The sequence below is a fragment of the Garra rufa genome, chromosome 3, assembly GCF_049309525.1.
Source record: "Garra rufa chromosome 3, GarRuf1.0, whole genome shotgun sequence".
Taxonomy (NCBI): domain Eukaryota; kingdom Metazoa; phylum Chordata; class Actinopteri; order Cypriniformes; family Cyprinidae; genus Garra; species Garra rufa.
The window spans coordinates 11,483,168-11,497,118 of NC_133363.1; the positions used below are offsets into that span (position 1 = coordinate 11,483,168).

Here is a 13,951-nt window from a genome sequence, read left to right on the forward strand (position 1 = left end):
CCTCACTTGGAAGCTTTGGATAAAACATCCAAATGACTCTAAAGGAAAAATAAAAACTGTCTAAATGAATACAGTTACTAATGTCAATATTATAAAACAAATTTTTAAATTTGGAATTATCAAATGTATTATCAAATATCACAATGCTTTTATATATGATACACTCTATGACACACTCTTAAAAATAAAGGTGCTTTACGATGCCATAAAAGAACCTTTTTTGTCTAAATGTTTCCATAAAGAACCTTAAACCTCTAAAGAACCTTTCTGTTTCACAAAAGGTTCTTTGTGGTGAAAGAAGGTTCTTCAGATTATAAAAAGGCAAGAAAGAGATGGATCTTTAAAGAACCTTTGACTGAATAGTTCTTTGTGGAACCTAAAATGGTTCTCCTATGGCATCGCTTGAAGAACTTTTTAAAGTATCTTTATTTTTAAGAGTGTACTACAGAGGCTGAAGATGGTTTTACCTGCTCACTGTCCATGCCCTTCTCCATGTAGTAGATTTTGTAGTTTTGGATCTCGCCATTGCCTATGAGGGGCATGTCCCAGCTGAGACTCACTGTACTGGGGGACGTGACCACTGCAAGTAGGTTTGGAGCAGGACCAGGTACCTGGACTATTAAATAGAAAGAATGGAGAAAAATAAGAAAACAACATTATTTTATTTTTTTATTACTGCCACGTATTGGCTGTCACTGTTTGTCTTTAATCCTTCCATTGATGCTTTGGCAATATCGTTCGTAAAACAGTCACGCCAATGAAGCACTTTGAAATTGACTTGAATAGAGAGAGTGATATCTCTCCTAAGCTGAGCATATGACAGTTGCATGTGTCGGCAGACACCTCTGGCAGAATGCAGACTAACATACGCCAGCTCAAATTGCAGGATTGACGTGATTTAATTTGCTTAGCGGAGCGGAGAGAATGGAAATGAGATTCTATGTTGCTTAACTTTTGTTTACTTGCTAGGGTCATGAATCATTACATTCAATTATAGGCTTCGAAGAGTGTCCGTTAAATCTGTTGTTTTTCCAACGTGCTCACAACTGACATGCCTTCAGGGAGTCATCATGCAGGGCCAATCTAAACGGAGCTCTATATTAAATGAAATATAATATAATTTAAATAGCATGGACATAAAACAACAGGCCGATATTTAAGTAAGCTGGCAAGTAGTCATTTAGCAGACACTTTTATCTAATGCGACCCACAATACACTTATCACAGGGACAATCCCACTGGAGAAACCTGGTGTTGAAGGAATCATTGACCAAAAATTGATCCTTTCATAATTTTTTACCCGTGTGATCATGGATTTCTTCCATGCAACCCCAAAGAAGAAATTATGAACCATGTTCACGCTGCTTTTTTCATTGAAAAAAAAAAAAAATGACAGACACTTTCAGACATTTAATTGCATGTTAAATTGACAAAATGACATTAAAGTAGGCAGAAATGGCAGATACCAACCCAACCCTATTTACAACTTCAAGTCACTCTAAACACCCTTTACAAAAAAAGGTAAAACACCGTTGGATGATTTTGAAGTTGGAGGACAAAATGAGATGAAGTTTTTCGCCCTACCCTACCTTTTTGAACCGAAGTACACAGACGAAGAACTAACTGCGCATTACCTTTCCAAAGTGATTTCATAATGTTTGAAGTCATCTAGTCATCTAGACCCTTATTCCTCGTCTGGAATCGTGTAGAGCCCTTTGAAGCTGCACTGAAACTAAAATTTGGACCTTTAAACCGTTGGCTCCCATTGAAGTCCACTATATAGGGAAAAATCCTGGAATGTTTTCTTATTTTATTAATATTAAATTATCAATATGTCTTCAAGATTTGAAGTACACTACAAGTGCACTTTAATACAATTAAGCACACTTCTTTTTCACAAAGCCAGGGGCCATCATAAAATAGCGTCATAGTATCATAAAAGTGGTTTATATGTTTCATTGACTATATTCCCAGTCCTCTGAAGTCATACAATGACTTCATGTCAGGAATAGACTAAAATACATTCATTATTTGCTAAAAATCACCACATAGTGACCACATGGCTTGAAATATAGCCTACAAATAGTATGGACTGCCTTTACGGTGCTTTTATGTCCTTTCAGGAACATGACAGTCTCAGGTCACTACATACAGTTTAAGTCAAGAGTTTACATACGCCTTGCAGAATCTGCAAAATGTTAATTATTGTACCAAAATAAGAGGGATCATACAAAAGGCATGTTATTTTTTATTTAGTACTGACCTGAATAAGATATTTCACATAAAAGACGCTTACATATAGTCCACAAGAGAAAATAAAAATGACCCTGTTCATAAGTTTACATACACTTGATTCTTACTGTGTTGATACCTGAATGTTTTTTTGTTTTTTTTTTGTGATAGTTGTTCATGAGTTCCTTGTTTGTCTTGAACTACTGCCCACTGTTTTTCTGCACTGCTTTGGTTTTTCAGCATTTTTGTGTATTTGAACCCTTTCCAACAATGACTGTATGATTTTAAGATCCATCTTTTCACACTGAAGACAACTGAGGGACTCATATGCAACTATTAGAGCAGGTTCAAGCCGATGCATTAAGAGCAGGGGGTGAAAACATTTGAACAGAATGAAGATGTGTACATTTTTTTTATTATTATTATTACATCTTTTTTACAGAACATACTTGCATGTTTCCCAGAAGACAAAATAAGTTTTTACCGATATTCAAATTCCAAAAGTGTTCACCCCGGGCTCTTAATGCATCATGTTTCCTTCTGCAGCATCAGTGAGCGTTTGAACCTTCCAAATACACAAAAATGCTGAAAAACTGACCATTCAGGTAAAAATCAAGTGTATGTAAATTTTTTTTTTCATTTTTTATAAATTCAACTATTATTTTCTCTTGTGGACGATATGTAACATTTAGCATATTCTGCAAGGTATATGCAAACTTTTGACCTCAACTGCAGCAGCGTGAACGCTCGTGAATATTTCCTTTTGTGTCCCACAGCGACTTGAACCAGCAACTACCAACCAGCAATTTCTAGTTACTTTGCCACATGGCTGCAACGACTTTTTGATTACAGTCATCCAGTTATAGTTACCCTGAACCATCTTTCATGCTCCAGCTTTAATATAAATTGCGTTTGGTGTCTTACATGAATCAATTTACAAACTTTGATCATGCGTTTCTGGCATCTCAAACGACTGAGAGAAATCGCTTTATCTCAGTTCCACAGACATCGATTCTGTCCAACATCAACGCTTGCTTTTGATACTGATGTCTTACAGGATGGCATGGGGCGCCTACACTAGATTAAGTGTGCTTTACGACTGTGTATGTGTGCATGTTCAGATTCATTCATAATGTTCGCAGCAATATGTGTGTCAGCCTCAGAGGCTGATCTCCACGCAGCGGGATTCCCGGGAGCGCCAGAATCCCGCTAACACACATTATAAAGTGCTTATAGCAGTCAGAGCCAAGGACGCACAGAGGAGCAAGTCTGACCCAGAAACAGCTTCCTGTGCTGTGTTTGGGCTGATAATGTTTCATGTTGATGGAGTCAGGCCATATACCTTCAGCGATGTTCAAGAGGTGTGTTTGCTTAAAAGCCAGCAGGTGTTTACTTGTGCTTACCTATATAATGAGATTTTAAACTGACATCGAGGCATCAGGGAGAGAACCCTCCAGAGAAAATGTTCAGCATAATCGCGTAGGCCCAAAACATATTCTAGACAAGCGTGTGAGCATAAACGCAAGCTTGATTTCACGCATTGTTGCCTTCTGAAATTCGTCAAGAGCATAATTTAATGCGCAGATGTGTTAAGTCAGTAAACATCCCATTTTAATTAGTCCATAAATCTCATTTGAACACATTCTGAATGGATAAGTATGTGAACAGGAAGTGGAGAGTTTACCTTCAGGCTGGGTGGCGACCCTCAGAGGCGCTGAGCTCTCTCCAGGGCCGTTTCTGTTGTGGGCCACCACGCGGAAGGAGTACTTGGTGTCTGGCATGAGGTTCTGAATGGTGACTTGCATTTCTCCTGGACGGCTGGTGTTCACTATCCTCTCCCTATGGAGCGTCAGAGAAACACATGGGATATGAGACTGAAACAGGAGCTGGCTGCTGATTCATTGGTTCAAAGCTTCTTATATTCTTCTATAGTCAATAACAGCTCATACAGAATGGCATTATAAATATTAATAAGAACAACATGTGACTTATAATAATGGCAACAAAAACAACAGAATACAAGCATCAATAGCATTCATAATTAAAGGCTTCTTGGAGGGTGAATGTCATGAAAACATCTGGGTCATTTCACGATATAGTCAAATTGAAATGTATTTGATCTGTATTACATAATTATATACTATATATCAAATTTTAATGTTATATACACTTCCGTTCAAAAGTTTGGAATCTGTAAGACTTGTTATGTTTTTTAAAGTCTCTTTTGCTCATCAAGGATGCATTTATTTGATCAAAAATACTGAAAAAGACAGTAATATTGCAAAATGTTAATACAATATACAATAATGTTTTTTATTTTATTGTACTTTTTAAATATAATTTATTTCTGTGATGCAAAGCTGATTTTTTTTATCAGCTGTTACTCAATTCTTAAGTGTCACATGATCCTTCAGAAATCATTCTAATGTGCTGATTTATTGTTAGAATGGTCAATGCTGGAAACAGTTATGTTGCCAAATATTTTTTTTTGGAACCTGTGATTCTTTTTTTCAAGATTCTTTGATAAATAACAAGTTAAAAAGAACAATTTATTCAAAATATTAATCTTTTCTAACAATGTATATCTATGCTATCACGTTTTTTTTTTTTTTTTTTTTTTTTTATGTAACATCCTCGGTGAATAAAAGTATAAATTTATTTAAAAAAAGAAAGAATACAAATTTACTCACCCCAAACTTTTGAACAGGAGTGTATATTGTTAGAAAGCCTTTCTATTTCTAAATAAATGCAGTTCTTTTTAACCTTTTATTAATTAAAGAATAAAAAAAAAAAGTATTACAGGCTCCAAAAAAAAAAACATATTAAGCATCACAACTGTTTCCAGCACTAATAATAAATCAGCATATTAGAATGATTTTTGAAGGATCATGTGACACTGAAGACTGAAGTAATGATTCAGAAAAATCAACTTTAATTACCGATATAAATTAATCATTGTTTTACATTGTATTAATATTTCACAACATTCATTTTTTCTGTATTTTTGATCAAATGAACACATAAGCGTAAGAAACTTCTTTAAAAAAACATTAAACATCTTACTGATCCTAAACTTTTGTAAGGCAATGTTTATATAATAATCCTTCAGAAATCATTTTAATATGCTGATTTTGTGCACAAGAAATATTTCCTATTATTAATATTAAAACCAGTTGTAGTATATTTTTCCCAACATGACCTCATGATGAAAACATACCTGTGGGAACTTTTTGGCAAGATGCAAAATACGTACCGCCATGTACATTTTGTGACATATTCAGTGTGACATATCCACTGAGTGGCGCAATAACAGTGTTCGTTTTCCCCCCCAGAACAGATGAACGTACATATGGTCAGTTTTAGACACAGTTTTTGTATGTCACCATAGTTCCGACTTGAAATGTTCATTGAGTGGCGTTATAACTCTAATGCTCTGTTACGTTTTAAAACAACGTACCATCTGCACTACACCTAAACCTACCCGATAGTATGAACGAAAGCGAATGTGACATAAAAACGCAATCACAAGCATGCCATTTGAGCTTGTTTTTTGATCTCTCATCTTTCAGTTCTTTCATCAAGAGTCGAGTTTTTCATGTGATTTATACCCAAGGATTCCACATCCTAAGTCCAATTGCATGCAGGCTAAGCTACCGAGCTTGTTACGTTCAGAAAGCGAAACATATGCAGCTGTAATCATAACTGTGTATGAAAACGATTATAAGTGCTCGCTTTTTTACCGCCTCAAGTGTTCATTTCTGTTGGAAATATGGTAATATGTACTTATTGGTACATATTTGGTGTCTTGCGAAAAAGTTCCCACAAGTATGCTTTCGTCATGAGATCAGCTAGTTTTTTCCAGTATTCTTTGGTGAATAGAAAGTGCAAAAGAACAGCATTTATTTTAAACAGAAATCTTTCAGTAACTGAATGAATCACTGGTGAATAAAATTAGTTTGAAAAATGACCCCAAACTTTGGAACTGTAGTGTATATATAAATAACACATAAATGCCCTGCCTGTTATTGCCCTCCAGGCTGTAGTAGACCGAGTAGCTGACATCATCTCCATGCGGTTCAGCAGGAAGGCGCCAGGTCAGCTTGATGAAGCGGGTGGAGACCAGGGAGGCCACAACGTCACGTGGGGCGGAGGGTGTGGGACCGGCGCTGCCTCTGGAGCCTGGCATTAGACGGTCAGTAGTAGCATGGGTCAGTGAGGTGGGAGGGGGTGAGGGGATGGCTACATCTTTGCAGACAGTGGGGTGGCGTGAGTGGAGCGGGTGAGTGAAAGCGGAAATAAAGGGTGGAGGCGGGTGTACAGTGAAGTCACACAGAAATTCAGGGAGGGAGGGATGGAGAGCAAAACAAAGGAGACCAGAACAGAGGGAACACATAAAAAGAAAAAAACAAAACAAAAACCATAACACAATGGCTTCCATGACAGGAAATCAACAAAACAGTGAAATAATCACAAAGAAACATGAAAAATGCAATCATAATGGAAGAATGTCTGGCATGTAGTTGGAGAAAAACAGCTGAAGTGGAAAAAATGATGGAAAGCTGAATCGCAGGAGGCATATGTTTGACTTATAAGAGCAGTTCACCTCAAAATTAGACTGAAAAACATGTTGTTGATCATTCATACTGATTGCAGAGAAGAGAAATATTCACAGTTGAGGTCAAAAGTTTACATACACCTTGCAGAGCCTGCTAATTTTTAAGAGGGATCATACAAAATGCTTGTTATTTTTTATTTAGGACTGACCTGAATAAGATATTTAACATAAAAGATGTTTACGTGTAGTCCACAGGAGAAAATAATAGTTGAATTTATTTTAAAAAATTACTGAAATGTTCAAAAGTTTACATACACTTGATTCTTAATACTGTTGTTACCTGAATGTGATAGCTGTTCACGAGTCCCTTGTTTGTCCTGAACAGTTAAACTGCCCGCTGTTCTTCAGAAAAATCCTTCAGTTCCCACAAATTATTTGGTTTTTCAGCATTTTTGTGAATTTAAATCTTTTCCAATAATGACTGTATGATTTTGAGATCCATCTTTTCACAATAAGGACAACTGAGGGACTCGTATGCAACTATTACTGAAGGTTCAAACACTCACTGATGCTCCAGAAAGAAAAAATGATGCATTAGGAGCCAGGGGTGTAAACTTTTGAAAAGAAAGATGTGCACATTTTTCTTATTTTGCCTAAATATATATATATATTTTTTTTCATTTACTACTGCCCTTCAGAAGCTACAGAAGATACTTACATGTTTCCCAGAAGTAGGGCTGGGCGGTATGACGGTATATATCGTTACCGCAGAATGAAATGTGTACCGTAAAAGAATTTGTTATTCCGTGTATACCGCGAAATGTAAATAAGTGGGCGTGGCCAACTCACGTGCAGCACGCGTGAGGCTGAGACTGGTCAAACCGTTGAATGCAAGACTGAAGGATACGCTGGGAGGTTGTAAAAACATGGAAAAGGAGAAACGAACAGACGAGGAGGGCTCAAAAGAAAATCCTGAGCAGGAGTGTCACGCCAGGCCAGCAGAGGGAGCAGCAACAGTCAGTGGGGGTAAGGGCTCCCTCTGCTGGCCTGGCGTGACAAGGAGGAGGAACTCGTCATTAAAAAGAGGTGCAACATCTGTTGTGTGGATTTACAATAATAAGCTCTGTCCACATCAAGCTGTGAAATGTGACATACAGTGAAACTGTTGTTCATATAAAGTCATACTTTGTTTACTATATTTATAAGGTTAAAAATAAAATACGAAATAATCAAATAAGATCAAGTCATTTTCTTTTCTTAAATATTCAAGCTTATTTATTATATAAAGCCCTTTTGTAAATTTTCTGGAATAACTACCTATATAAAAAAATATATTGTGAAAGATATCGTTTCCGTGAAATAAAATTTCTCATACCGTGAAATAAAATTTTGGTCATACCGCCCAGCCCTACCCTTAATGTATCGTTTTTCCTTCTGAACTGTCAGTAAGCGTTTGAAACTTCTGTAATAGTTGCATATGAGTCCCTCAGCTGTCCTTTTTGTGAAAAGATGAATCTCAAAATCATACAGTCATTGTTGGAAAAGGTATAAATTCACAAACTGTTCAGGAGAAATAAGGAACTCATGAACAACAATTACTAAACAAAAAAAAAACAGTTGTGGATCATTCAGGTAACAACAGTATTAGGAATCAAGTGTATGTAGTCTTTTGAACAGGGCTATTTTTATAAATTCAACTATTTTTTCTCTTGTGGACTATATGTAAACATCTGTCATGTGAAATATCAATTCAGGTCAGTACTAAATAAAAAAAAAATAACATGCATTTTGTATGATCCCTCTTATTTTGGTGAAATAATTGCAGATTCTGCAAGGTGTATGTAAAGTTTTGACCTCAACTGTATGTGAATGTCATATGGGTTTATATGTAGGTGAGTAAACAATAAAAAGATTTCTTATGGTGTGAACTACACAACTATTCTTTTAAATGCAGCTGGAAAAAATCCAAGCAGATGCAAAAAATACCGAGGCAGGGAGGCCATCCATTTTAATCACTAACATACGTCTAGAGGTCCAAGGCTTTGCAATCTTCACACAGATATGCTAAATATTTCATGCTGAGGCCTCCGTGGTTAAATCTAAGGACGTCGGACTGTTGTTTTCTACCAGTGGAGTGAAACTCAAGACACAAAGCAGCTTTAAAAACGTGTCAAGATTATTTGCTTTTGCGGACTTCAATAAAGTTGCGCTTTTGGCAATAGCAACTCTTTGAATTAAACAAACTGTGTTTCATTTGCATCTGCCAAAAGAAGCAGCTGTAAAGAACTGCACATCAACAAAATTTAATGCGTATGACTGATGTACCGTGCCATTCAAATGTGATTATCTAACTGTGGTTGACAATAAAGTCAGAAGGTAATAAAACATCTAAAACAAGTTTTTTTCTCTTTGCTAACCAGACTGAAACAATCAGCACGCAGCACTAGAGAAAAGATCTCATCTTATTTATATGTAAAATAATGTCAAAATGATCGATAATCTGAAAATAAAAAAAGAACAATTGAAAAATAAAAATGGACAAGATTGTGAACTTGTACAGGAAGGAAACTCTCCTGAGATATGAAAGAGCCAACTCTGAACAATACAGTTTCTCTCTGCTAGTTAACTGCATGAGGGTATAAAAGCACCACATAATGCTGCAAAAAGAACAGCAAGATGCATTAGGTTCAGATGTGCTCTTTGAAATACTTTGTTCTGAACCACAGACAGTGAGTGGGAGAAGAGACTGATAATGCAGACCTGTATAATATACACTAATAGCGGCACTCATTAGCTTATAGCTTCCCCTAAATGACAAGATCCATTAGACGGAGAGCAAATTAAACATTAGTTGTAGCAATTACAGTTTTCCACAAAGACGAGCCATCAATGTTCATCTGTCTAGCCGCAGGGAGAAAAAAAAAATGATATCATTCAGCATTTATCTCTGGTTCAGCTTTGTGTGGTGCGTGACTTTCTCTCTGTAGTTTTTCTTCTCCCTCTGGCTCAGTCAGTTCACTTGGCAGCCATTTTGCTAACATAAGGAGGCAGCTGTTTTCTAGTCATGTATAGTCAAGTACAGCTTTTATGAGCTTGATTAGGGAAAGAGCTTACATTCAAAAACATGTCAAATCATCAATAAAATCAAGTGTATCATAAAAGTAGCTCAAATCAGGCCCCAGCTAATCTGCATTTGTATTCTAGACTAGGCAATGGCTGTTTGGGAGTATGCTGTCATTTAGAATTCAATAGCCTATTGCATATTGTGAAACATACACTAAATACTGTATATGAAAGTTTTCACAATGTTAAGGCCTGTTTACACCAACAACAATGTTCGATTCAATTTTCGTGAATCAATGTATAAAAAAAACATTGCGTAACTTCGTTTCTGACACCTCCTTGGTACAGAGATGGAAGTCAAACAGTATTTATATGTTTTCAAACTGTACGATTTTTGTATTCTCCATTGTTTTTATCAAACAACACCAAGTGTACAGAAAGACAGATACTTCATCTGCTATTCAGTGTCAAAAGAATAGTCTGTTCTTGAGCACCACCAAGACGTAGTTTTTATGTAGCCAAGAGCTCTGGGCATGTGAAGAAAAAAATCATAGCTTACTGGTTCGCCAGTTTTGTTCACAGTGCAATGGAAAAAGATTAAAACATGTTTAGAACATATTGCATTGATGGCATGTGAATGTTTGTGTCCGTCTCAACAGCCAATGACATAGTTTTTTTGTGGCACTGAATATTTTCTTGTTTAGGGGCTGTTCACTCACAACGAGTTCAAAAACAGCATGAGATGCTACATTTAAAGAGATATGTGATGCAATGGTCAAAAATGTGTTGGATATTTCCAAATTTTCTCTGCTATTCACTAGCTGTGTTTCCATCACCCTGCATTCTTAAAAAAAGCTTTAATAAATAATAAATGGTTTCATAATGAACCTTTAACATCTGAATGACCTCTCTATTTCACAAAAGGTTCTTTTTTTGGTGAAAGAAGGTTCTTTAGATTATAAAAGGTAGAAAGAGATCCCTGCTGAAAAAAACAGCATATGCTGGTTAGATATGTTTTGGTGCTGGGATGCTGGTTTTAGCTGGTTAATGCTGGTCCTTTGCTGGTTTATGCTGGTCATGTTGCTGGTCAAGGACCAGCATAAACCAGCAAAGGGCCAGCATAAACCAGCAAAGGACCAGCAAAAACCAGCTAAAACCAGCATCCCAGCACCAAAACATACCTAACCAGCATATGCTGGTTTTGTCAGCAGGGATGGTTCTTTGAAGAACCTTTCACTGAATGGTTCATTGTGGAACCAAAACTGGTTCTTCTATGGCATCGCTGTGAAGAACCTTTTAAAGCGCCTTTATTTTTAAGAGTGTGGTTGTACGCGTATTTTTAAGTATTACATCAAAATCAGACAATTTCAAATAAAAACCCTTTAATTTGAAAAAACTGTATTAAACTTACTTGGTGTTTTTTGACTTGTGAAAAAGGGTTAATGCGAAAAATGGGAGATGGAAACACAATTGTTCCATGCGCACAGTGTTGTTTTTGACAACCATCTTAGATTTAGTCTTACTCTTAGTCTTTTGGACTAAAATGCTTCTTAGTTTTAGACAATTTTTAGTCACTTCTATATGTGATAGTTTTAGTCCAATTTTAGTCGACGAAAAGTCAAAAAGGTTTTAGTCTAGTTTTAGTCAAAAAAGGGGAAAAAGTAGTCTTTTAACAAATTAATGTAGGTCAGTAAGTATTTTGCTGTTGGGTAGTGTCACTTATAAGTTCTGAAAATAGCAGATCTATAGTTCAACACAATGTGAGGATCGACTATTTTCACCAATAATTACAATAATGAAGGAATGTTTTAGAACATAAAAGACAAACAAGGATGGAATGCTAAAACGGCTTGCCATACTAGTATAGCAAAGAGTATTTAATGCTAAAACGGCTTGCCATAGCGTCAGATACTTTTTAAGTTTTAATTGGCATGCACAATAAGCAGAAATGTCATGCATTTTAAATGTCTGACGGACGACCCACATTTTCGTCTATTCTCGTCTCGTCAACGAAAACTCACACACGTCTCGTCATGTTTTAGTCATCAACGAGCCATTTTTATCTCGTCATCGTCTCGTTATCGTCATGAAAAAAAGTGGCGTCAACGAAATGATTTCGTCATCGTTGACGAAAACAACACTGCATGCGCATCAAAAAAGTTATGTGAATTTGTGCTATGGGGCGGCATAAACTGATGAACCAATGGACTGATCTTGTTGCACGGAATCTGAAATGTTGTTATGGTCATTTTTAAAGGGATAGTTCGCCCAAAAAATGAACCCATTCCAAACCTGTTAGACCTTCGTTCATCTTCAGAACACAAATTAAGATATTTTTTTGATGAAATCCAAGAGCTTTCTGACCCTGCATAGACAGCAACACAACAACCACATTCAAGGCCCGGAAAGGCAGTAAGGGCATTGTTAAAAACGTTTTTAATCAATGTCCTTACTACCTTTCTGGGCCTTAAACGTGATAATTGTGTTGCTGTCTACGCAGGGTCAGAAAGCTTTTGTTTTTTTTTTTTCAAAATGTCTTAATTTGTATTTTGAAGATGAATGAAGGTCTTACGGGTTTAAAACGACAAGAAGTTTCATTTCTGGTTGCACTGTCACTTTAAATGCCAGAGAAATACTTTATCGTCAAAGTTTTTCAGTATAAGTCCCTCCCAGAACTGTCTCACATGACTGCATACCAAAACATCTACTTACAAAAATGACCACATTTATTGTGTTTTGTCTGCATGTTCTGATGCACAAGTAAATTATTATATATGGAAATTATTATATATTTAGTGGCTTCTCCTTCTTCGCTTAGTGATGTTTAGTGCCAGTTTATCAGAAAGTGAAGATTTTGTTCTCTTTGACTCATTGCATGGAAACAGTGCTTATTCACAATTATTTTATGCAATATTACAATTCTGTGCATAAGTTAAATTCCCAACTTTGGATGGAAACCCAAAGACTGTCACTTAGCAAAACATTGTTAATGAGTGCTACCAAGTTGTAGTTTTATGAAACCTCAGCAGCTCTGGGAATATGACCAAGTCTTATTGGTTGGCCAGTTTTCTTCACAGTGCAAGAAACAGAAATTAAAAAAAAAAAGTGTTGCATTGATAGTCTCAACAGATTAACAGCTGCTCATTTAAATTACAATGTTTATCAGAAAACTTTCATACGGAATATTTATCTGGGTGTCAACAGGCCTTTAGGAAAAAACATTCTTAGGGGCCTTTTACTCACAACATGTTCAAAAACACCATAAGATGCCAAAGCAGCAAGGTTATGTGGTATGAAAGTCAAAAATGTGGTCAAAATGGAACGCGTTTGCATTTACAAGCATACATTTGTCAACTAGGATGTTATCAGGATCATCACAACCATCAGCTTTAACCGTCTCCTAAGTGTCTGTCTGATGGTGAATGAAGTCATGTGATGTACGGTGGAGAGCAGCAGAAGATTAATACCAATTCTATTCATAGCAGAGAGCAATAGCTGGTGCCATTGGAACAGATGGTGACTTTGCTTTATTAATGATACACACTGTAGCTAAGCAAAAAGGTCAGAAGGCCTTTGCTGTTAAAATGGAAATGTAAAAGGTTTATTGTTAACTCCATGTTTGCTGTAAATCGGAGTAATTATGATTTTAATACTAAGCAAATGGTATTTAGAGAATATGCAAATTGGTTTCTCAATGGCTGCTCAGAGCAATAATGGTTATGTACTATGTAGGTCACCAAGAATCAAAAAATAGTTAATTGTACTTGAGTATATGGGAAAAACATAAATGTAGGAAAGATTGCCTCATTCACCTCTATGTACTTATGATGTCGCTGTCTGAGAGAGAGAGCGCAGTGCACTGCTAATGACCACTTAAAAGCTCCTGCTTTCATCTAACATAGACGAGTATGGACTGAAATGGCCACGGTAAAGGAGATGCGACATAGTTCCTGCTGCACACATAAAGACTTCATCCATTGGCGCTAAATAGTACACCCTCTCTACTATTGATCTGAGGGAACATGCTATTATCGCGAGGGGTCTGAAAGGGGTTGAAGACTTCCTCATATTGTGCGAGGGCATAAAAACTGGGTTATTTCA

At 36.4% G+C, this 13,951-nt stretch overlaps 1 protein-coding gene across 1 annotated transcript in view; it reads right to left on the bottom strand.

Moving 5' to 3' along the window:
• LOC141330991 (neogenin-like) overlaps positions 1 to 13,951 on the bottom strand; it is a 75,543-nt gene that overhangs the window by 33,882 nt on the left and 27,710 nt on the right. Inside the window, exons 6-8 of the mRNA XM_073835810.1 lie at positions 6,252 to 6,477; positions 3,917 to 4,071; positions 468 to 616 (exon numbers count right to left, since the gene is read on the bottom strand). Coding sequence (XP_073691911.1) covers positions 468 to 616; positions 3,917 to 4,071; positions 6,252 to 6,477 — 530 coding nt within the window. The remainder of the gene's footprint in view (positions 1 to 467; positions 617 to 3,916; positions 4,072 to 6,251; positions 6,478 to 13,951) is intronic.